Source organism: Chinchilla lanigera, unplaced genomic scaffold (genome assembly GCF_000276665.1).
Source record: "Chinchilla lanigera isolate Chin_1 unplaced genomic scaffold, ChiLan1.0 scaffold00022, whole genome shotgun sequence".
Lineage (NCBI taxonomy): Eukaryota > Metazoa > Chordata > Mammalia > Rodentia > Chinchillidae > Chinchilla > Chinchilla lanigera.
In genome coordinates, this window is record NW_004955423.1 from 27,901,833 (window position 1) to 27,924,583 (window position 22,751).

The 22,751-nt window shown below is 50.8% G+C and overlaps 1 protein-coding gene across 1 annotated transcript in view; it reads right to left on the minus strand.

Annotated features, from left to right (window-relative positions):
* The window catches only part of Nfia (nuclear factor I/A), a gene marked incomplete at its 5' end in the record, with an annotated part of 308,332 nt that overhangs the window by 101,857 nt on the left and 183,724 nt on the right, over positions 1–22,751 (minus strand). Inside the window, 1 exon segment of the mRNA XM_013514428.1 lies at positions 3,578–3,652. Within this exon segment, the coding sequence (XP_013369882.1) occupies positions 3,578–3,652 (75 nt within the window).

Genomic DNA, 22,751 nt, shown 5'->3' on the forward strand with positions numbered 1-22,751 from the left:
GCGGAAGCGGGGGACTCTGGGCGGGGCGCTGTGGGCCACGCGGGCGGGCCACGCGACCTTTCGGGCTCCGAGGACGCCCGGCTCGATCCCACAGGCGCTGCGCGGACAGAGCTCTGGGCGAGGAGGCCGAGCTGTGTGTGAGGTCCTGCGTCCCTCCCCGCCTCCCCTCCCCTGCCCCTCTTAAGCCCCCCACTAGTCCCCCTCCCCCGCGGCCTGGTCTGTATTTCCCCTCTCACAGAAGAGAGTCCTGAATGCCCGGAGACCTCCACAGGCCCTGCCGTGTGGGGGAAAGGCAGCAACCAGACTCGTGTTCGTGGGACAGTCCTCGTTTGCTGCGGCCTCCGGGCTGACCTTTCCCGCCTTCCCTGGCCTTCAGATGAGGAGTCCCCGGGGCCTGACCCCGCGGCCCAGGCCTTTCTGACTGCAGCCTGTGGTCCTCCCCTTTGTCCCCTCTCCCTGTGCTCCCTGCCGAGGCCACCTCGGTGGTGACACCGCTATCAACGAGGACTTAGTACAGCCCCTCCGGGACGCCCTCCGGAGGATAGGGACCAGCACCTCTCCCACTATTAAAAGGAGGGAAATTAAAAACAAATTGACTGGGAACCTGGGGAAAGTGCATATTTATAGTATCAAATTCATAGTCGAACAGTGATATCCAGAGCATTTTCTTCAGCGAGAGGCCATCCTGACCAGTGACTGTGCTCTCCCACCACCTCTGTGGTCCTGCTTGCCCCGCTGTGTGGTGCAAGCCTTGGGCAGGGCTGTTCAGGGCCAGGAGGATACTGAGAGGAGAGCAACCGCGCGGATGAAAGGCAGCACCGAGGCTCTGGGGATTGCAGCAGGCAGTCAGCGGCGTCTCTGGACCGCACGCTGCCCCAGGACGCACTGACAGCAGACACGTGTCACACAGTGTGCTTGCTGAGACCAACAGAACCGCAACATGTACCAGTTCAAGCACGAACCCCAATCCCTAATGTTAGCTGTGGGCCTGGTCATGCACGCACCTTAGTTTGACGTTTTTGAGAAACACATCCAGGGCGGCAGGGCTGCCCCAGGCTGACAACACATGCTAGCAGTGGGAGTTGCTGGGGGTGACCAGGGACCTGGGTGTTTTCTGTAGCCTCAAAACTGCTCTGACTGAGGGGTACAGACCAGCCACGAGCACCTACCTGGCACACGTGGGGCCCGGGTTCCATCCCCAGCACCACAAAAAATGAGAACTGTGAAGTCCATTAATTAAAAACAAAATGGTACCTGAAAACAAATCCAGGAAAAATTGAGATTAAGTATTTGACGTGTTCTGATTGACATGCATTAGTGTTAACCTTTGAACTCGAAAGCTGAAGGGCAGCACAGAGCCCTTGGGTCCTATTTAGTTGCTGGTGTGGCAGTCACAGGAGAGGGAAGGATGGAATGTAGGCCACCGCCAGCTCTGGGTGGCTAGCTCAGGGCTGATGTGGGCTGTACCTTGTAAACACCAGTGATGACAACGGTTCTGAATATTCACGTTGCCTCTGTTCCAGCCAGGGCAGCACCATGGGCTCAGTTGGCCCAGCACCGGTCAGTGTGTTTCTATCGAAGGACCTAGGCATACCCAGCTTCGCCATCTGCATAGACTCCTAACACGGAGGCTGGAGGGGGACAGCATTGCACCATGGGATGGGGAAGGACTTCAGACAGGAGTGTAGGGGTCCATCCCAGGACATCCCTGGATAAACCCAGAACCCAGGTCTTGAGGAACAGGGGTCTCCGGAGCACATCCACCAGGCTGGCCCAAAGCTACAGCCAGCACCTACCAAATGGGTTCAGTTAGCGAGCCTGAGGCACAGCCCCAGTCCTGTGTGTAGGTCTGGGGGTCGTCAGGAGCCTGAGGGTGATATAGTGCCAGGCACAGGTGACTCAAGCCCTCCGTGGGGCAGAAAGTGGATTGAGTCCTCCTGCCCAGGCCAGGCCCTGGAGGCCTTATGGACAGGTGTACCATCAGGACCAGAGGACCAGGGTGATGGGAGAACCTGGAGGAAAGCACTGCACAGTGCTGGATCCGCCACAGTCCAGGCCTGTGGGCCTGGCGTGGAGGGCATGGCCAGCACCAGTGGAGAGTGAAACGGTCCAGAGTGCCAACCATGGTAGAGAAAGGGGCTGGTGGTGTTTTTCTTTTCTTCTTAAGGCTATATTTGGATCCCAGTAAGGGTTCAATGTATTACTGCTGACCTTAGTTATAAAAACACAGAGTACTGGCCATGTTGAAACCTCTCTGCACATGCATGCACAGAGCTGTGTGCTGCCTGGGCGCCATGGCCAGCAGGGCAGAGCTGCTTGGCTCCATGCCTTGACCGGGCCACCCAGTGGGAGGCAGCGGCATCTGTCTCCATGCTTCCTGTCCCAGCCCACTGCTCCCAGGGCCTGCCCTGAACCATCTCCTCGGACCCTCATCCGGGCCCCAGAACCCAACACCTCACATCCTGCCCTACCAGTCCCCTTGGCTAGCCCCACCTGGTGGTTTCTCCAAACTCCCCTGGGCACCAGAGTGTGGGTTCTACCACTGTGAGGCTGACTCAGCTGGACCCTCAGCTCACTCGTCCAGAAGGTGGCAGGTAGGGACTTCCTGCCAAGCAGATGCCTGCAGGGATTAACTGAGCCACTCCCAGGGCCTGGCCCAGCCATGGCAGGAAACGCTCTTTGGCCCAGCTTCTCCTCTGCCCTGGGCTCTCCCTCACCTTTAGGGCCCTGAAGACTTGTCCCACTGTGAAGAACTGAAGGAAGGAGACAGCCAGGCTGAGGAGCCTGGACAGTTGTTGCCCTTCTGTGCGCGGGGCTGTGGGTACATGGGCGTGCCCCCCATCTCATCCCACTGGCTTCGATGCTCCTGGGAGTCATTTTGCTAATGTAAATAGCCCCTGCTTGGTATTTTAAAGAGGCATGCATGGGGAGAAAATGTTAGTATCTGGTATTTCTTTTTCCTTTTTATTAGGACCTAGAACATCATAGTCACTGTCGCCATGCTTTTAAATAAAAACTGAAGTGCTCTCAAGGGGTAACTGTGTACTGGGAGACAGACAGACAGACAGACAGAGAGACAAAAGGAGAGACAGAGGCAACAGAGACAGGCTCCTGAACTTCTCCTCACATGGTCTGCATGGTGTCCTAGCAAAAGCGTAATCAATAGGCCTTTGATCAACGGAGCAGGCGGTGACAGCAGCTCCTCGGCAGGCTGTGGTCGTATCGACAGCCCGGTAATGACCACACTGCCCATGTCACTCACACCGAGGACATTAGCATTGTTAAAGGTCAGAAGCACGCTGTTTTGAAATGCAGTTTCTTAGGATTCAGAGAAGACTCAGAACTTGTAAAAATCAAATTTGTAGTGATAGTAGGGAACATGTGAGACACAGACTTCCACGTTTCCCCTCCCCTTTCACAGAAATCTGACTCTGTCTATAGTCCTGGCCCAGCACAATCCTCCCAATGTGGAGCATGAAAAGGATTCTGGGAGCTTCTCTGCCTCTGGGAGGCCCAGATGGAAAGTAAACACAGACCCAAGGCCAATCTGCACCACATCGAATGAAATCATACTCACTCTGTGACACTCGTACAAGCTCAGTCACACTAAAGACTCCTGACGTGACGAAGCTGTCCTGGAAGCCCAGATGTCCTGTGGAAACAAAAACAGAAGACAGCATAATGAGTGGGGCGCCCCACAGCACAGCTCCACATGGTCACAATGATTAGAGGCAGTGCCCTTCGCCTCCGAGGCCTGGGCCCGGCTTGTGTGCGGACGTAGCCATTTGGTGAGGGAGAGAGCTTTGGGTTTCACTCCGGAGGCTGTGGTAAGCTGTGACACAACAGGGTGGTTTTTGAGACAGTCTAAAAAAATTCAACAGGAAATCTGAAACAAAAGATAATTTGAAAGAAATGGTTACCCGGAGTGACCTCTGAGACCTTAACAAACGGGATAAAAGTCTCATGCCAAAGAACAGCCAGGACAGCCAAATTCCACAATAGTTTAAAACATTATTCTCTAAAGAAACATCAGATCAGGATTAGTTATGCGTTTATTTAACCCAAACAAGATTTAAAGATGTTATACTCCCTTTCTAGAAGCACTACCAGGGGAGATTTGAAAAAGCCACAATAGCAAAAGCAAGCTTACTCCATTAAATATAAAAGGAAATTATTCTGTGCACAAATAAAAATTTAGATATGCTTAGAGAACAAATATTTTTGTGTTGGTTAATATTTTTTGATAAAATGTAAACTGATGGTTCAAAATTGATGAATCCATGAATTTGATATCCCCTTCATTTTTCTGAATATAGTTAATTTCCGTTAAGATAATTAATATGAACTCTGTCACCAATTACTCATTGGTAATTTCATGGCATATTCAGAAACATACAAATGGCAAAAAATCCAAAATCTAACACATGTATTTTAACTCTCTGCCTCCAAAGTTTTCTGATTGTAGCCTACCACAGGTATATTCTAGTTAAGGATCTGTCTAATAAGCTATTGTCTACCAGCTTTAAACTTTGGCTCAAAGAAGAAGTTGTTAACTGAAAGGATTTTTAAAATAACTCTTCTTTGCAATAAGAAACATAACTTTTAAGACATGCAACATAAGAGAACAGACCAATCTGAGTATCTAGCAATCCACAGATGAAATGGATTTTAAAAGAAAAGCTATTTTCTCTCGACTACTGGGAGAAAGCAAGTTCGTATATGGTATTGAATAGGCACCAGTATATTTATCAAATATCACCCACATAAGTATATGCAAAAATTGCTAATGTTTTGGTGGATTACAAATGGAAGTATGAGTTATTCTTGTTTTGGTTACAATGGATTTTTGGATAAGGAAGATTTTTTACTGAGATTTAAAAGAAAAATTTTCAGTTAACTTTGATATTCAGCACACATCTCTGGTATTTTAGATAAAACCATTCTGATTTTTAGGATATTCCATAGTCATTAACTGCTTTATAATACAATGATGAAGTCTGATTTAAATATGCTTAAGAAATTTCACCTGTCAAAACAACCCACACCCAGGTATTCAGTTGGCTTTTATTCGTTAAGTGCCTAAGGCACTATCTCTTGGATTAAGAGAACTGAGAAGAAGGAAAATTAATAAACAAAAATTCTCTAAAGAGGTTTTGGCAAAACAGACCAAAACATTTCTTTCTTATTGGGACACGAGTAAGATCACATTTATCCTAAAGATAATCACAAAGGAAATCCAGCCACAACACAGACTCGGGCTGATTTAGAACACGTATAACAAGGAATTCAGAGCTGAATAGGAAAATCCAGTTAGTCTCTAGCTTCTGCTCTCTTCTCTTTTTGTCATTTGATTTACGGGCTGATACTTGCTTCCATTCCAATCTTTGAAATCCCTTATTTTAAGGAAGAATTAACAAGAATTTCTGCACTGAGTGAATATAAATACAGGCACTCTAATCCTGCCACCAAAAAACTAAGGAATGTATTTGAGAGACTCAGCTGAGTTTGATGCAAGACCTGGGGAAGTGGCGTACTCGTCACTCAGATCTTCACGCTCTCCTGGCGGCCTCGTTTCTTTTGTCTACCTCTTAAATGTTGCTGCTCCCCACGGTGGGTTCCCCACTTCCGAACTATTTTATCTGTGTCCATCAGCTACCTATCTAGACTATGATATTTGTGAAAACCAGATTGGCTGATGTATCCACCACTGTATCCTAATGTGTAAGACAAAGTTGTTAAGGGACTGTTGAATGTGTAGATGAATCAATGCATAAACCAATGGCCCTCAAGTCTTTCACCTTGTTCCAGAGCCATAAATCTCAGTAAATATCTGATGGACGTTCTATACAGAAAGCCCAGACCCAACACATCCAAAGCGGACCCCCACCTGTCCTTGCTCTTCTGAATTCCCTGTCCACCTACCTTTCTATATCCTGGTGTCAGGTTGACTGCTCTTGTGACCTCTCAATCGGCAACTCCTCCACTCTCTTTCCTTGTTTCTTCACCCTATGTCTGTTGGGACAGTGGCTTAGGGGCTTTCCACTCCTCACCAGCCTCCGAATCATTTGCTCATCACCACCAGCCTTCGATTCCTTCCCTGCCTCTTTCCACCCTGCTGCTGGGGCTGTCTCCCCAAGGGCAGACCTGAGGACTCGCTCATGCCATTAATACCCACTGGCACCCATCCTGTGCTAGGCATCGTGCATGGCTGTATAGTCCCAACCTGCAGAGGTCACAGTTTAGGAACAGAGACAGCTGTAAACATCGAAAATAAACCTATAAAGGACAGACGGACCATAAAAGTGACTCAAAGGAAATAAGCAGGCAAGCTGCAATCGGGTCTCACGGCATCCGCTCCTACGAGCAGATACTGAAAGGTGCCGAGGAGCCAGGCAGGAGGTGGAAGTGTGCGCCAAGGTGGGAGCAAAGCGGCTACGGGGAGACAGGATGGCTCTGTGTCCTGGGCCATGGGCACCTTCATGAGCCCCCGTGTGGTGAGGTGCACATGGCTCCAGCCGGTGCCAGTGTGGGACCTGACACTCCCCTCTGCTCCTGCGGGGCCTCGGGTACCTGAGCTGGGCCCTCTCCCCAGCCACCCGTCCTCTTCTGCAGTGTCTGTCCTCTCTCTCTTCGCAGGCCCCCCTCTTCTTGTCCTCTAGGACCCTGCTTCGTCACTGATGTCAGCAGGGACTAAGTCACAGAGTTCTAACCGAGGCCTGTCGTAGACTCCCTATGCTGTTTCTCCTTTGCCAGGCTGCACCCTCCAAGCCAGCCGCCCCCGCCCACTTCAGTTCCCAACCTGGCACCTGGAGACCTGGACAAACCCACAAGGAGCTCCCTTTCTTACTAGGATTCACAGGACTGCTTCCTTCTGCTGCTTCTCTTGTATCCAGTAACAGGGCTTTGCTAGCATGGCGACCACTGGCCCTGAGGGCGATAAGCATGAGACATGTGATGTCCCCTCCAAGTCTGGGACAGGGCAGAGGAGACCCGCTGAGACACGCTGAGCTGTGCTTCCCACCCAGCAGGCACGGCTGGTCTCCCTGATAAGGACAACAGGGCAAGGGAGTCCCCAGTTGCTGCTGTCTCATTCCCAGTTTGGGAGACCAAGGGAAAACAGAATCCAAGGGCAGTGTTATTTAATTGCCATCAGGGACTAGAACCCCCAGGTCTAGAGCCACCCTGAATGAAACCAGGACTGCTTGTTGCCCTGAAGTCGCTGCAAAAGTGACCCCATCCTTCTCCCAGCTGAGTACTAAGTGTGTAACACAGCCGGCATCTCCCCAGTTCTGATGTAACCATCTCTGCGGTATTATCAGAACATCTGGCTGGCTTACATTCACAACTTGTCCCTAACAAAAAGGTCTGTGTAAACATCCCATGTACCTCTAAGTGGCTATGAGGCTGGTTTTGTTCCTTCCCTGATTATTGGGAAACCTACTGATAAACTGTAGGAAGACGATAAGGAGACACGGGATCCCAGAGCTGATGGGGAGGCGATGTGGCTAATTCCTATACACACCCATGTTCCAGGCTCAGTAATATACCAAATCGCAGAAATGACTTGCAGGAAAATTACACCCATCTTGTTCTCTTTTACTGCAAAGGAAGAAGAAAGTGGAAAAGAAAATAAAAGGACAGCTGGGCATGGTGGCGCAGACCTGTAATCCCAGCACTCACTGTGACTTCAAGGCCAGCCTGGGCAACATAGTGAGTTTAAGGCCAGCCTGCACTACATAGGGAGATCCTGTCTCAAAACAAAACAAAAAAGAAAAAAAGAAAAGGACAAATTTAAGCAGCTTGGGATTTAGATGTTATTCTTGTAAAACATCCTCAGTCAGAAAGATGATGAAACATATTGAAAGGTGTTAAGGTTTAGGACAGGGCCCCTGTTGAATAGGGCCCCTCAGAAATGAGGATAAAACAGACACTTCTGATAAGCTTGTCGCAGATGAAGGGCCAGGCATGTCAAGGATCTCTCTAAATTCTGAACTGCTGCTGTCAGAAGCAGGTGCACAGAAGGCTGAAATGAGGAGCAGAGCCTCTCTCATTTTATATAAAATGGCTAAAAAGTTCGTTCCCTGAGGTCTTGTTCAGGGGTTCTCAATTAGAGTGCAGTTTCAGTGCTGTGGCATCAGTTGTACTTGGTGGGGACAGATGAGACTTTCTGCCAGAAGAAGAAATGTAAAAGTCTAAAATATTCTTTCACGGGCAGTTAGGAAAAGCAGCTCCCAACCTCAGTGATATCAGTGACGATTATGGAAAATGCCATCATATGGGAACAAAATCTCATTTCATGGGGGGACTGAATGTCTATCTACCTTTCCATAGGCGGGAGGAAATACCAGATTTGCAGGAGGCTGTCAGCTTGCAGGGCTGCACGGGCCCGGCACGAGTGCCCAGGACCCTGGGCACTAAGCTGGCCCTGAGCTGGCTACACACCCTAGACAGGGAGGTCACACGCAGTGCAGTGTCAGCACACCCAGAGCTGCCACCCTCAGTGCTCATCTGGGGCAGGCTGCAGGGCCTGGGCCTCTCCTGCCTGTGCCCCCAGGTGCCTGACGCTCCCTCATCAGCAGCGGGCAGGTGGAGACTGCGCCTTCCCCCCTGCACAGGAAGCCCTGGGCAGGGGGCTCCCCAGTTTCCAGCCATTCACCTTCTTGCAGGACACCAACAGACCCCCTTCTTGCTCTTCAACAGTGCAGTTACCCTCTCCACTAGGTTCTTCCCAGGGACTTCCATTTCCCCTGGGGAGCCCCGCTGGCTGGACCCTCCCTGGCCAGCCATTTCTGCCCTGCTCGGTGGATTTCGGGGGTGCCAGAAGTCACGGTACATTACAGGACTCTGCTCTAGCGCTCTACTGGTCGCTGGCCGCAGTGGGCTGCATCTAACCGACTGCTGGTGCACCTCACCCCCATTCCAGCAGCGCAGGGGAAGGCAGGGTGGTGGCTGATTACCGTGTGGGCCACAGAGGCCAGCAGGACCCCGGATTCTGTGTGTGATTAACACTGTGCAGCCTCGAGATCCTGACGGCTGGCCTTAAGAGCACAACATGGATTCTCATTAGCTTACCAATGCAGGCTGTGTCTCCTCCATGGTCTTTGTCTGGAAGAGCTGAGAATGGGGAGTTTTAGGGGGTGCATGGAGCATGATTCTGCTGGCTCATTAAGGCCGAATTCTAAATTTTTGGTCTGCATTTGTGACCACATATGACTACTTACTCTTCATTACTGCTGACCTCTGAGGTAATTCTTATTTTAGACTAATTCCTTGTATTAAAATGCAAATAACTTAGATTCTACTAAAAAGAATATAGGAATAGTGAAAACACACATATATTCTGTTTGTGTAGTCAACCTTTATGATGCAGTGGAAAATCACCTGGTCACCTGCGTGTAGTAAACATGAGAAGCAGGCACATGGTAAGTGTTAAACGACTGACATGTTGGTGTACAGGGTTGCACTGATAATAAAATGGAGATATTTCTATGTCTAGAAAGTTGTGCCTGAGAATTTATAAAACAAAATCTGATGTTTTCCAGTAATCACACTGCTGAGGTGTTTTCAGTGTATCAGGTGAGCAGTAGCTTGTCACAACTGTCACTCTTCTTGGTGACAACACAGTAAGCATAGCTGTCACCACTTTGGCAGTCATGGATTTGTCACTCAAAGAAGGCTGAGGCTCCAGGTCTGTGATGTGGGGACCGTGGACCCATGCTGGCTTCCTGTCTGCACCTGTCTGTGCCGACTCACATACACTGCAACCCCCAGCTCTGCAACTGTGGCCACTGCGAACTTGGACACCTCATCCGGGGCACTGGTCAGTTGGGTTTGGCCATCATTTCTCATCCAGAGGTTCCTGCCCCACCTCCACAGATAAGGTCACTGCTTGGTTTCCTTCAACAAATGTGGACGGCATTGGTGCTGCTGGCCCGATAGACAGGTGCTCTCATATGTCCTTCCAATCAGGGTCACAGCCCCAACAGGGAGGTTTACCCCAAGGTGCTCAGGCATGCGTATGTGTGCGTGGGGTCCTGTAGAAAGAACTTTCTACAACATCAGAAGCCGACAGACGCCACACTCCCAGCCTGTGTATCCTGGTGTCTCTGTGCGCTAGGTGTGCTGGTCGTCCTGCATATCCACAGGTGACAGCTGCCCCACACTCCCGGCCTATGCGAGTGACAACCGGAAAGTGGCTGTGGTGAAGCATTCCATGCCCACACACTTCACACTGGAAGGGAATTCTTGCCTCACAGCCTCGCTTCTGCTTTCCTTGAGCTATGGCACTTCCAACTGCATATGTGTGAGTGGGGCCCTGTGAGCAGAGAATGTGCCCCAGGGCGGCCCAGTGAGAAGACGGAAGGACCGAGACTCTGAGGGACTGTGGATGAGACCACCAGTAACTGGACTGAGCATTGGGGTGTCACCAGAAAGAGATCAATGTATTTTAAATTGCTACAAGCACACATATATAATAAAAAATTTTGCTTCTTTCCTGTACTAGCTCAGCACTAACCTTAATCAACACAACCTCTAACATTTCCTCTTGACTTGAAAGTGTCATAGACTAGCAGCTCGTGGGTCGAGGTCAGTCTACAGTGCAGCCTAGTCGGCCAGCACAGTATGTACTCACCATCATCGTACCTTGCATTGAGAACGGGGCACTTGCCAGGACGGGAGCAGGTAACGCACCTCACTCCGAGACGTGCGCTGACCCTGCAAGTGCTGGGAGGCCCTGGCAGGCACAAGTGTCTGTCAGCCTCACTGTAATTCACTAGCCTGGTAGAGAAAGTGTGGGTGGATAGTTGAGGGCCTTCATCTGAAAAAGCCACAAAGATCTCATGTTCCTTGAAAATGAAGTTTAGAACCCTTAGCTGTGTATTTAAAGCCTCTCAAAATCTGGCTTCTAATATGCCTTTCCAAGCTTGTCTTCTGGTGTGACCTGACTGCGCCTGCCGCTGCCCTGCCTCCCCCCGCAGCAGCATCCACGAGAACTTGCCCATGTCCCTGAAATGCTCCCCTGACCAAACCAGGCAGAGGACAAGACCACAGGAATGAAGAATTACACAGTAAGGTAGATCTGAAAACTGCTATCACAGTCACTCTTAGAAAAGGACTGGGAACGTCTAGACCCTAAGGCTAGGAGACTGCGGCAGCAGCTCGTTGTCCCTGCTCCACACTGGGCATTCTGTACACAGGTGCTGGCTGCTCTCCCCTCACCACGGCACTGCCTCGGCTGGGCTGTGCAGCCTGGCTCATGGGGGCAGGCCAGCGCCCTCAGTGCAGGCCAGACCACTCCAGCCCATGCTGCTCCCTCTAGCATGTCTACAGCAGGAAGGTGGCCAGACCAAGACAGGCCTCTGAGAAGTGTCCCTGGGCAATACTGTCATCATTAGCAGCATTTGTTCAGCTCGACAAAGTGACCCATGCCTGCCATCTCCTTGGGAGGCTGAGGCAGGAGGATTGCAAGTTGGAGGCCAGCCTGGCCAACTCAGTGAGACTCAGCGTCAAACTAAGAAAGTAAAAGGGGCTGGGGCTGTAGCTCGCTGGTGTAACACCCTCGTGCTCAATCCTCAGTACTGCGTGAGGAGAAAACAAATTTAATTCACACCATTACCACCTTCTGGGCCCCCGCTCCCTTCCTTCTTTCTGCCCGTGTGGCTGGGATATTCTGATTCCACAGAAGGGGACCCACAAGCTCAGAGAGGTTCAGTGACACAGACGGTGGTAGAGTCAGGGCTAGAACAGAGGCGTACTTGGGTCTCTTTATAAATACATTGCGTATACTTCATTTTAATCCACCACATGTAATATTTTTCACCAATTTCTACAGTTAAAATAAAAAATAATAAAACAAATTAAAATTTATTTTAATAAAATAAATGGAAAATTACAAAAATCTTACACGTTTGCAAACATTAGTTGTGTGACGTTGTGGGTTGACCTGGAGACAGAAAAGCGCACAGAGAGATTTTGTAAATCTAGAGATTTACACTTCTCCGAAAGAGGGTTTTTAAAGTGCAGAATCTGGGGAGCCTTTGGCCTTGGCCTCCGTGTGGGCAGAGCTGGTCTGCTCAGCTCCTCAGCCTGCCAGCCTTCCCTCCACCACCTGGCCACACTGGTAAGCTCCTTCCCTGCCTCCCACAACACTGTGCATTTGTTAGACTGGGTAGACAGGGCTCTCTGCTAGTGGACTCAACTAAGATCAGCCTCTACACGAACAGAAACCCCAACTGAGGGAATTTGTTTCCAATGCGCCATTAAAAATATAACTAAATAAAATAAAATTTTACATCATGCTAGAAGAGCAGTAAGTCCACAATAATTAGCATAGTATGCTCCACGTTTTATAAATTCAGTCCTTTCAAATTAATTGTGATACTTTGCAATGTACTATAAATTTAGGATTATTTTTAAATCGACTTAGTTTTGACCTAAAAGGGTTTTTTTTAAAAAAGCAACCTTATCATTTTTAGGTTCTACATCAAGGTTTTCTATAAATTTGGAGTAACAACTGGTAATTTGCAAATGGATTTGCAGCAGCCTAAGTTTTGGTACAAATCCTTACGCATGCTGGGGAAGAAGTAAGGAAATGTATTCCCTGAATACATCAGAAACTGATTCCTTAAATAAAACAGACACAAAACTGGACACCCGAGGACCACCGGGCTCATGAATGTAAAACAGCAAAATCTTTAATGGCCCAGCACCCTGTGCCTCCTCTTCAGGTTTAATTCTCATGGTGCTGACGCTTCTGAGAAAGGGTCCTATGATTAAACCTCCTGGAGACAACGGCGCCCAGCATCAAGGAGGTTGACTAGGGCCATGTGCTTATTTAAGGCACTCAGCACTGGTTTTGATTCTCCAAGCATGGAAAGAAAATCACTGATGGTCTGAAGCAATACATCTACGTATGTAGTTTTCCAAATATATAGTGCAATTAGTTAATATTTAAAACCACAAACTGCAAAGAACACCCATCTTTTTAGTCATCTGCAATTCCTGTTTCCTTACCAAGCAGTTACTGAGCTCAGATATTGTAATCTGCACTGCTTATCAAATTATAGGTGCAATATGACACATTTCTGCAGAGACTGTGGCCACATGGTGACCTGTCCAGACTGCAACACTCTGAGGTTTGCTAGTGCAGCACAAACACCAAGTGTGGCAGAGATGGCACGGTCCCCAGTGAGGTTTTGAGAATGGATATGACTGCTCAGGCCATGTCATGTCCATACAACGGAGGAACACTTTTAAGACTTTAAGTCATGTAATGCAATTCTAGGCTGAGTTCTTCTTGTTAAGAAGCAGCAGAATGGCAGTGATTGGAAGAGAAAGGGGCCAATATTTGACAACAGAAATCAGCATAACCTTTTAACTGCAGCAGCCATGGGTGACTGCCCTCCGACCCTGCAAGATTATGTGGGATTTCAAAGACAACAGCTGGAAGAGAGCGGCTGTGAATAGGGACCACAGATCCAAGGCCCGCACAAAGGACGGCAGTCTCTGCCCAGATCAGTGGCTGATTAGAAATTGTTTCCTGGTTCTGGCTTAATAGAGTGTGATCATGGAAGTGGTGGGGGGTTTCTTCCTCTCTCCTTTTTCTTTTCAAAAATTCTCCTAGTGAGAAACCTAGTGGGGCTCTTCCACACCTGTTCTCCTCAGCCCTTGGACCCTCTGGACTTTCATATGCAACAGACCTATCTTTCCCCAGGGCATTGCACCAACCAAGACTCTGCTTTACACTCTACTTCTCTCACATACATTTTCTTTAAGTGTTTGAAACAGAGTTCTAAAATAATCTCTACTGGAGAATTTCATGAAAAGTGCAATTACTTTTTGTTTAAGCACCTGTCACACAGAGTGAGGCAGACCAAGTTACAGACAGACGGACGCAGTTTGAATGAGGATCAGCTGAAAGCAGGAACACAGCATGAAAGAAAGGATGGGTCCTCAGCGCCTGTGGGGTGAATGAACACAGAAATGAACTCGCTATTCTGACTCATTCATTCTTTTTGAGATATAAAGGCAGACTCTGGCGACCACATAAACATTTAATGATTTCAACTTGTTCTTCAATCAACATCATCAATTTTTAGTTAAGGCTTCAAGGGTGCTTATTCAAGAAGCTATGAGAAAATATGAGCAGCTACTTCCTTTCAAAGACACAGTAACCTGGCTTAGCTCATCAGAGTGGCAAATGCGGTCATCTCCATCCACACAACCCTGAGGGAACTCTTGTCCTGCTGCTGATACGAACATCTGCTGACGCACACAGGCTTTCATTTTACATAGGCTGCTACACTTACTGACACTGCCTGAGCCCCAGTACCCCATGAGCAGAAGGGACATGGGTGGGTGACTCATTCATGTTGTTTTGGTTTCACTATGCACTTGGCCTTACCTCTCAATGCTCTGGATTTTACTAATGACTGCCCTTGTCTCTATACCATTCAGCAATGATGTGGCTTTGGTCCAGATGACCTTTATTTTATGCAAATGAAAACCTGAGCTGGGTAGACACTGCCCTGGCCACACAGAGGCTGGTAAAGTATTTTCCAAGCCAGACACAGAAGATACGTTTGCCTGTATCTTCTGGAGCAACCATAGATGTTGCTCCCAACAAGCCACGGGGCAGATTGTTTTCTCGGAAGAGATCAAGTCTGGGCGCTGTTTCACAATTCTATAAACAGAGCACCGAGAAGTTCAACTCCCAGAGCAGCTCCACAAGTGTTGGCTTTGGTTTTACAGGCACTTCTGCCAAACTCCCAGACCTGCAGCTCCAGGGGCCTGGAGGGTCCCGCTCTGTGGGGAGGGCCCCCACCAGGCCTGGGTCTCGCTGGCGACAGGTACACATGACAAATGTTCCCTCAGACTGACCTAATTTCCTCTGCAGTGAGTGTTTTGCTGAGAACATTCCCTGGAAGTGTCAGCCTGCTGCTGAGATGTGAGCGGCTAAGTCCGTGCAGAGCGTGTGAAACTGCTCTTCCAATAAGGCTCATTTCGCCTCACCTCTCCAGCTTCTCCGAGTCAGTTTTTAATTTGTGTAAGTTATACACCTCATATAAAATAGGCAATTATCAACATACTTTCATAGTTTTTAGCTGTCTGTGATAAGAAAAACCCAACACTTCAGACAAAGTATAAACCAGAGTGAACTTGCCCATCCTTCTCTCTTGTAAAGGGATCTCCTGCCAAAGTGTTTGTTCATGCTACTATTCAGACAATCTTATTTTCAAGGTGATAATTACATTTAAAAAAGGTGTCAGGGAAGTGTTGTAGACATTAGAGTCCTAAATACCCTAAGTCCCACGGCCTGGTCTATAAAGTGGCAACAATAGCTTCAACCTCTGTCCCTAACACCACGAGGTCTGCAAAGCCTCCTGGGGCTGTGGGATGGTCACAGGCGAGGCGGGAAGCCCTGTGCATGTGCACGCGTCCTACACATGCATGTGTGTGTTCCACTTCCCTCACTCTCTAACCAGCTGGTCAGAGGAAGGCACTCTCTTGTCCGATGGGCACAGCCAGGAGCATCTGAAACATCTGTCACTGCACAGACGCTTCTGAATGACAGTGTCACAGTCAGCACCAAGCCCAAGGGACATGGTCAGTGACTAATCTGCACAAGCAGCTCACCTGAACGCCACTGGGGAAACCAACAGCACTTGCCTCTATTTTGCAGCAAATCACTGAGAGCAAGTCAGTAGGCTGGATGGATAACCAAAGTGTTTGCAGAAGTTAAATGTGGTTTGTTGTTCTAAGGTACTTTAACTATAAACCTAAATTTTTCTCTGCAGCCTAATTTATTCATTCAACAAACATCTGCTGATGACAATTTCTGAACGGAGTACAGATGGCAGACTTGGAGCAAATCTCAACGTGTTTTACGTCCCCAAGCCTAGGCTGTGAAACATCAGCCGAGGCAGGTGTGGTGAGGAAGCCCCTTTGGTTACCACCGCCTTCTGACATTCCCATGTCCTCAAAGCAGCGCACCATGGCAGTGCGGGGTCAGCAGACACTGATGGCTGCTCTGGAGCTGAAGGCGCACATGCAGGTCAGGATCACGAGAGTGGTGGGGTGCGTCCCTAGGGGCCAGAGACAGGATCATTGCTGGATACAGGTGTGAAGGGGACAAAGACCTCACGCAGGGTGTTTCAGGTGGTTCAGACACAGTCTTTGAGCGAGTAATGGTAGTCCTGAGCCATAAGTGAGTGTATTTTTATTAGGAAGTGTTTTCAGTTGTGATTATTTTCACATCAGATCTGGGTCCGATACAATTACCAGCTTTGTGCCCTGAATGATCCAGACACTTTCTGCTGAATCCTGTTCTGCCCAGGCTCGGTGGCCATGTCCTTCGGGTCTCAGAAGCCCAAGAGGAGCAGCCCCACCTGGGGACCATGGGACAAGGTGACCGGAGCTCTCTCTGCAAGGGGTTTGGCTGCCGAGTCCCAGCCAGGGTGTGAGGGATGCGTCCTGGAGAAGCAGCAATGGTCAGCCCAGGTCACCAGAGACCTGGGGGCGGGGACAGGAAAGGGAAGAGACATGGACAGTCTCTCCGCAGGGTCTCAACAGGAAGGAAGCAGTGAGAGCTGCTACTACCAAGCGCTCACTCGGGCAGGCACCTGTGGCGTGTGTGCAGTGTGTGAATTCCTGCCCTCTTCCTCCTGTGTGGCAGGGAGTGTCAAAACCTCGTTCTGCAGCCAACGCGACCCAGGCCCAGCACCCAAGCCCAAACTCAAGAGTCGCAGGGAGCAACCGCAGAGCCGAGGTGGGATTTCACCTCATGCAGCCTAAGGGAGTGACTCGTGCCCTCCACTCTGCCACTTGCAAACTAAAAGAGAGGACAGCAGCCCCAGGTGCGCAGGCTCCCAGAGAGGGAAAAGGAACAGGCTTGGCCTGTTGAGATGACTGCCCTGTTGCAAGTGTGGGGAGAGGCGCAGGTCCCCACACAGGCCGAAGCCCAATTTACACCCACCATGGGCAGGGTCTGCGGCTGTCTCCTGCTTGCCCTCCCCAACCGCAGAGAAGGCTGCTTCCTCACAAGACCCCAAGGCTGGGTCTCTCAGGACAGGGAGCACCGGAGCACCCCTCCTTCCTTGCTGCAGTTCCACCCTGCCTGTCCAGAGCCCACTGGTAGGTGCTCAGGCATCCAACCTCCAAACTGTAAGCCTCACCTCAGAACCCCTGGGGGAGCCCTGGGAGAACACATTTGTGTGTTGCTGTGATGTTCATGTGCTTTTATTTTTGCATTATGTTGTTGCTCTTGGGCATCAAAATGCAACTCAGAGGAGTGCAGACCTTGATATAACGAGCCCTTGTGTGGCTCGGTCTCAGGTCAGGCCCAGGGAGGGGGAGTGCTAGAGACAGAGTCCTGCTGAGAGCCACGGCAGAGTGGACCCTGGACATGCCCTGGGTGGGATGATGAGAGCCCTGGGAACTCAGTGCTGTACCTCAGCACCCACCTGCGGGCTGAGCAGGCCTAAGGGCAGCAGAGGGGGAGCATGCCAAGCTGGGCAGTCACTGCTGAGCCCCACCCCACAGGGTCAGTGTCGGGGACGTCTGGACTGCACTGACCTGGCTGGGCTGCTGGTCATCAGATTTACAAGGTCACAGGGAGCGCAGGCTTCCCGCAGATGGTGGCACACAGCTCCCCAACACCCTAGCCGCCAGGGGCTGTCGGTTACCTTCACCACCCAGGGGCTGGGAGACGTGAGGAGACGTGGGGCAGAGCACTACGGTGCCTGTGCTGCAGGGTGCACAGCTTCTGCTCACCAAGTGCCACAGGAGCCAGGCAGCGTGGGATGCTCAGCCTCTGTTTCATCCCATCACCACCTGCAGGATGGGACAGTCACATGCAGACCCCAACACGGAACCTGCCAGGCTGCACACAGGGGCCATGTGGGGGCTGTTTCCCAATGCCACTCGTGTGATTTCCAGGCACCTGAGATGCCAGCCGAGGCTCAGGAAGGCTCACACTCCCGGCAGAGGTGCCTCGATTTACAGTCCTGAAATTCTGCCTACAGGGAGCTCAGAGGCCCAGGCACCCCCAGAGTCTGGCGATGTGAAGAGAACATGTGCTCAGGACAGGAATGAGCTATGGTGCCGTGGTACAGACACTCCTAGCTCACCCTGCAGCATCAGCCACATCTTTTCTTTCCGTTCAGTGCTTTTCAGCTGGCGGGATTTCTGTCTGCAGCTGACACTGGCAATGTCTGGATAGGTTCTTGGTTGTTACAACTGTGTATACTTGAGGAGCTCCTGCCAGTCAGTAAGCAAGGGCTTTGGATGCTGCTAAGGAATCCCCATGGTGCCCAGGACAGTGACCAGAAGAAAGATGCAGCCCGTGCCCAATGAGCGGCACTGCAACTCCACTCTGCATCTTTGCTCAACTCCAGAGCAGCACAGACTTCTTCAGAAGACAGTGGCGCAATACTAACTGACAGCAAGACCTCTGGAGTCCCTTCACCATGATGGCCTATGTCCACCAGCAGAAACCTCCCTACTGGGGGCCGCAGAACCTGGGAGGCAGCACCCAGAGTACATGGGGCGGGGACGCTTCCCTGAACGCATCTTGGCCAGGCAACTCCACCTGGGTCTTGCTTTATAGGACATCTCTGTCATGATCAGCTCCTGCGTATTCCATGCCCTCCAAGCCAGCAGCTCTGAAAACAGACTTGCACAAGCAGACTATGAGTGGCCAGGGCTTCTTTTCCTGGACAGCTCAGTAAAAGGGATGGTAGGGGAGAGGAAAACATACACTCCAGTGACTGTCATTCTCAAACGATGAGCACTGTGACCAAACCTGTACATACAGAAACTTCTGTATGAGATTTCCTGCTTTGCTCTCACTGTTGAAAGAGAGGAAAAAAGAAAACCAAAGGAGAAAGAAGAGAGACAGAGAGGATGTCCAGGAGCACGGCAGACAGGGTATTCATGGGCCCGGTGAAAGATGGTGGACACTGGCAGTGCATAGGGTGCGCAGGGCACTGGGCCTCAGGGAGCCTTTCTGGGGGAAAGGATTGGGAGAACAGGAAGCTCGGACGCCATCCAGAGTGCTCGTGGGGTGGCAGAGTTGGTCTCTTTCTCCTAACGACTGCAGAGGAAGCAGCGCAAGCCTGGCCTCACAGGTGTCCCACTTGGTGGGACACGGCTCACAGGAGCTGGACAGCAGGAGCTCCGGGCGGCCTCAGTGCTCCGTGATGCAGAGTACCTGGGCCTGGGTGACTGTCGTCACCTGGCCTCCTGCTTATGGGAGTGACAGTTAACAGTCGCAATGGCAGCAGTGCTGATGGGATCAGCGACTGAAGACCCATTACTGCAAAAAAAATCTGAGTGTCAGGCACTAACTTCCTTTGCTTCCTAACTGTGCAACAAGACCGGAAGTTGAGTGATTGGCTCAAGGTCACGGGGTTCATAAAGGACGACCCAGGAAGAGGAGGTAAATGGTCCCTAATGCATCCTCTTCCACTAGCACTGATGAGGCCATCCTGTCTGCCTCCAGATGTGCGTCGTCACGTTGCCGTGATTGTGATTACTCCACACTGTGCCACAGCTGCAAGCTGCCAACTCCGCGCTCAGCCTGGGAAGCAGCTCTGCCTTATGAACAGCCTCTGCGGAACGTGTGAACCTGGCCTGTGAGCTCTCGGGAGGGAAGTCCCACCTCATCCATGTTACAAGTCAGCCTCTGCTCCCTCCTATGGTGAGCAATCAATGACGCCTCAGCAATGCTGTGATGTCCCATGGATTTTCTCCATACATTTAATCCCCTGGCTCAAGCTAAAATGGCAAAGCACATGAAAACCTGAATTCATTGTTCTGTTAGGAGATTGTCACTACCACCTGCTTTTCACCGCTACCAGAAAGATAATGTGACAACATTATCTCATATCTTCTCAGGTCTCTGTTGCCTCACAACATTCAGATAGAGACCCTGGCTGCTGCCTGAGCCAGGGAGTCCTGTGGCCACAGGTTCTTCTGCTAGACTTCTCTTTCCTCCAGCCAGGCCTGATAGCGGATAACGACCTGTCAGGAAGGTGAATTCATTACTGGAGATGATATCATCATGCCTTGGCTGCCCTGGTCAGAGCAGGCCTCCTTTCTCTGAGGAATGGTTTACTGCTGACATCATCATCATCATCATCCTCCTCCTCCTCACCATAATAATAACAACAGCAACTTGTGTTTAGAGGGAAGACAAGAAAGCCTGTATTCTCTAGCTCTTGACAAAAAATAGCTCCCAGCTCTTCCTCAGTCACATCAGTTATCATGAAAGGCACAGGAAAACCTGGAGTCTGTAATGATGCCTGTGAATGGATCTGCTGAGGGTCCGTGCAAGTTGGACATCCTGGATGGCGTCAGGATTGCCACTCTGGTGAGCTCTTCCAGAGAGCAGCTTCAGAGCAACTTCCCGAAACACACTGTGCGGGCTGGAAAGGCTGCTCAGCCCACGCAGCCACTGCTCCCCCTGCGACTGCAGAACACTGCGTCTGGTGTTGGCTGTGGTGTCCGTCTGCATGGGCAGGGTGTGGGTGCACAGCAGAAATGCGTTTCCTGCAGGTCTAGAGCTGGGGCCCACGGGGCCAGAAGACCGGGGTCCGCGGAAGCCCACCCTTCGCGGGCTGGGTCTGCACTGCAGTGCAGGGAGGCTGGCTGGCTCTCTAGGGTTAAGTGAAGACGCTTGCTTCTCCCCTTCTGCCGTCACCACAGGGACCAGGATTCCACAGACCTCCAGGCCACAGCAGCACGCTGACTGCAGAGCGTGCCAGCCGGCCTTGCCAGAGCCGCCCTAGCCAACCCGCTGGAGCTTCTCTAACAGGGCTGCTTTAATTTACCACAGGTGACCCGCTCTGCTCCGCAAACCCACCCCCTGTGCTCTTCCAGATGAACAGTGTGGGCTGGGTGACAGAGGAAGCAAGTGAAGTTAGAAAAGGACACCCTCAAAGGACACACTGGGGCACAGGAAAGCTCTCCTCATCAGAGCTGCTGTGGCCCGAGACGACAGGCCACAGGACCACGCATGACCTTGCACAGGACTGTGGGCTCTGCAGATAACCTGGGGTCCTGGGCCACTGTGTGGGCAACGGTGTGTGAGGGGAGCAGTCCTGGACAAGGACCCCATGCCAGGGGTGCAGGGCCAGCCCCGCTTTGCAGGTCCCCTTGATCCACAATGGCGAGTGTCGGAGAGGAGTGGTGAGCCAAGAAGTCTTCCACAAATAACAGCAGGGCCTGAGATCTTCCTTGCCAAGTCGCCCAGCTCCCCCTCACAAGCTGAGGGTGACAGGAAACACCGAGAGGGCGGGCAGAGAGCCATGTCGAGGACAGCAGCCACAGGGCTGGCTGTGAGTTCCTGAGCTGGACTGGGAGAGGAGTCCCTCGATGGCAGGTGGGCAGGCAGCCAGGCCTCAAGTCCACCTTTCACAGTGAACATAGCTTTCTTCGTTGTCCCTAGAGTGTGGCCTGCAATGCCCCGGATCTGTTCCTCAGCTGTAGGCTGGTGCAGGGGGCTGAGACCTCCATGGTGACGGGGCTCCCAGGCCCTCTTGGCCTGACGGACCCCTTGCCTGATGCCCCAGGACCATGAGAAGACACTGACTGCCCGTGGCCCCGATCCTTACTCAGAGGCTCCTGGACTCCAGCTTCTTTCTGCTCTGCAGCTCCTTCAGTATCCTCCTCCCTTTCCATCACCTCTGGCTCTCTTGCTTACTGTCTTTCTTCTTCTCTACTGCATCTCCATTTCTCCCTTTTTGTTTTAATTTCTTTTGATTGTCATACAATTATATATTTTTACTGGGTACAATGTGTACACATTGTGTAATGACCAAATCAGTATAATAGTATATCCATTGCCTTAAACATTTCCTCATTTAGGAAATGGTGAAAACAACCAAAAAGCTCTCTTCCAGCTACTTCAGTACGAAACCTTTCCTTGGCAGTACAGGTGTCAAACTCAGGGACATGCTACAGTGAGCTACATCCCAGTCCTGCTTATTTTTTATTTGATACAGGGTCTTGCTAACTTGCCTGGACTGGTCGTGATCTTGCCCAGCCTCCAGAGTAGCTGGGATTACCGCACAATGGAACACCACAACCCATCCCCACACCCAGCAGTCGCACGCCTCCCTTCCCCCGACTTCTGCTATGGGGCCACTGTGCCTCACCCTCCTAAAGCCCCATGTAACTTTACAGCAGCCCAGCCTGCTCTCCTTCCCCACTGCACTGTACTTCACACCACACTACTGCTGAGTCCAGCAGGGATTTGGGTAAGGGATCAGCATGGGTCAAACGTGAAAAGCAAATAGAATCTACTTGACTTCTATTCGGGTAAGAATGCTATTTACAGCTCACATCTGAAAACATCCTCCCTTGCAACAAGACAGGCACCCAGTGAGGCAGCGCAGGGCTAGGTGCACACCTGAGACTTGGGTTCAGCCTCCTTTCCCTGCCTCCCCCCTTGAGGTAGCAGAAAGTGCAGGCCGCACCTTTTGGTTCTTTCATTACTTCTTCCTCACAGATCTGGGCATCTCCGGGAGGATGTGTGTGTGACACAAATGAAATTTCTTAGAAGGCTGAACCTTTACTTCTCCAAAGGGCAGGAAGCAGAGGCTCTGGCTTCTCTGGCCCTAACTGCACCTCCTGCCCCCCCCCCCAGAACTCTCACGGTCCCACAGAGCCTACTCAACCCTGCTGGACAAGTAGCCCCTATCTGAAGACCGCCTCCTTCCCACTCTTCTCTCAGATGAGTGGACAAGCTC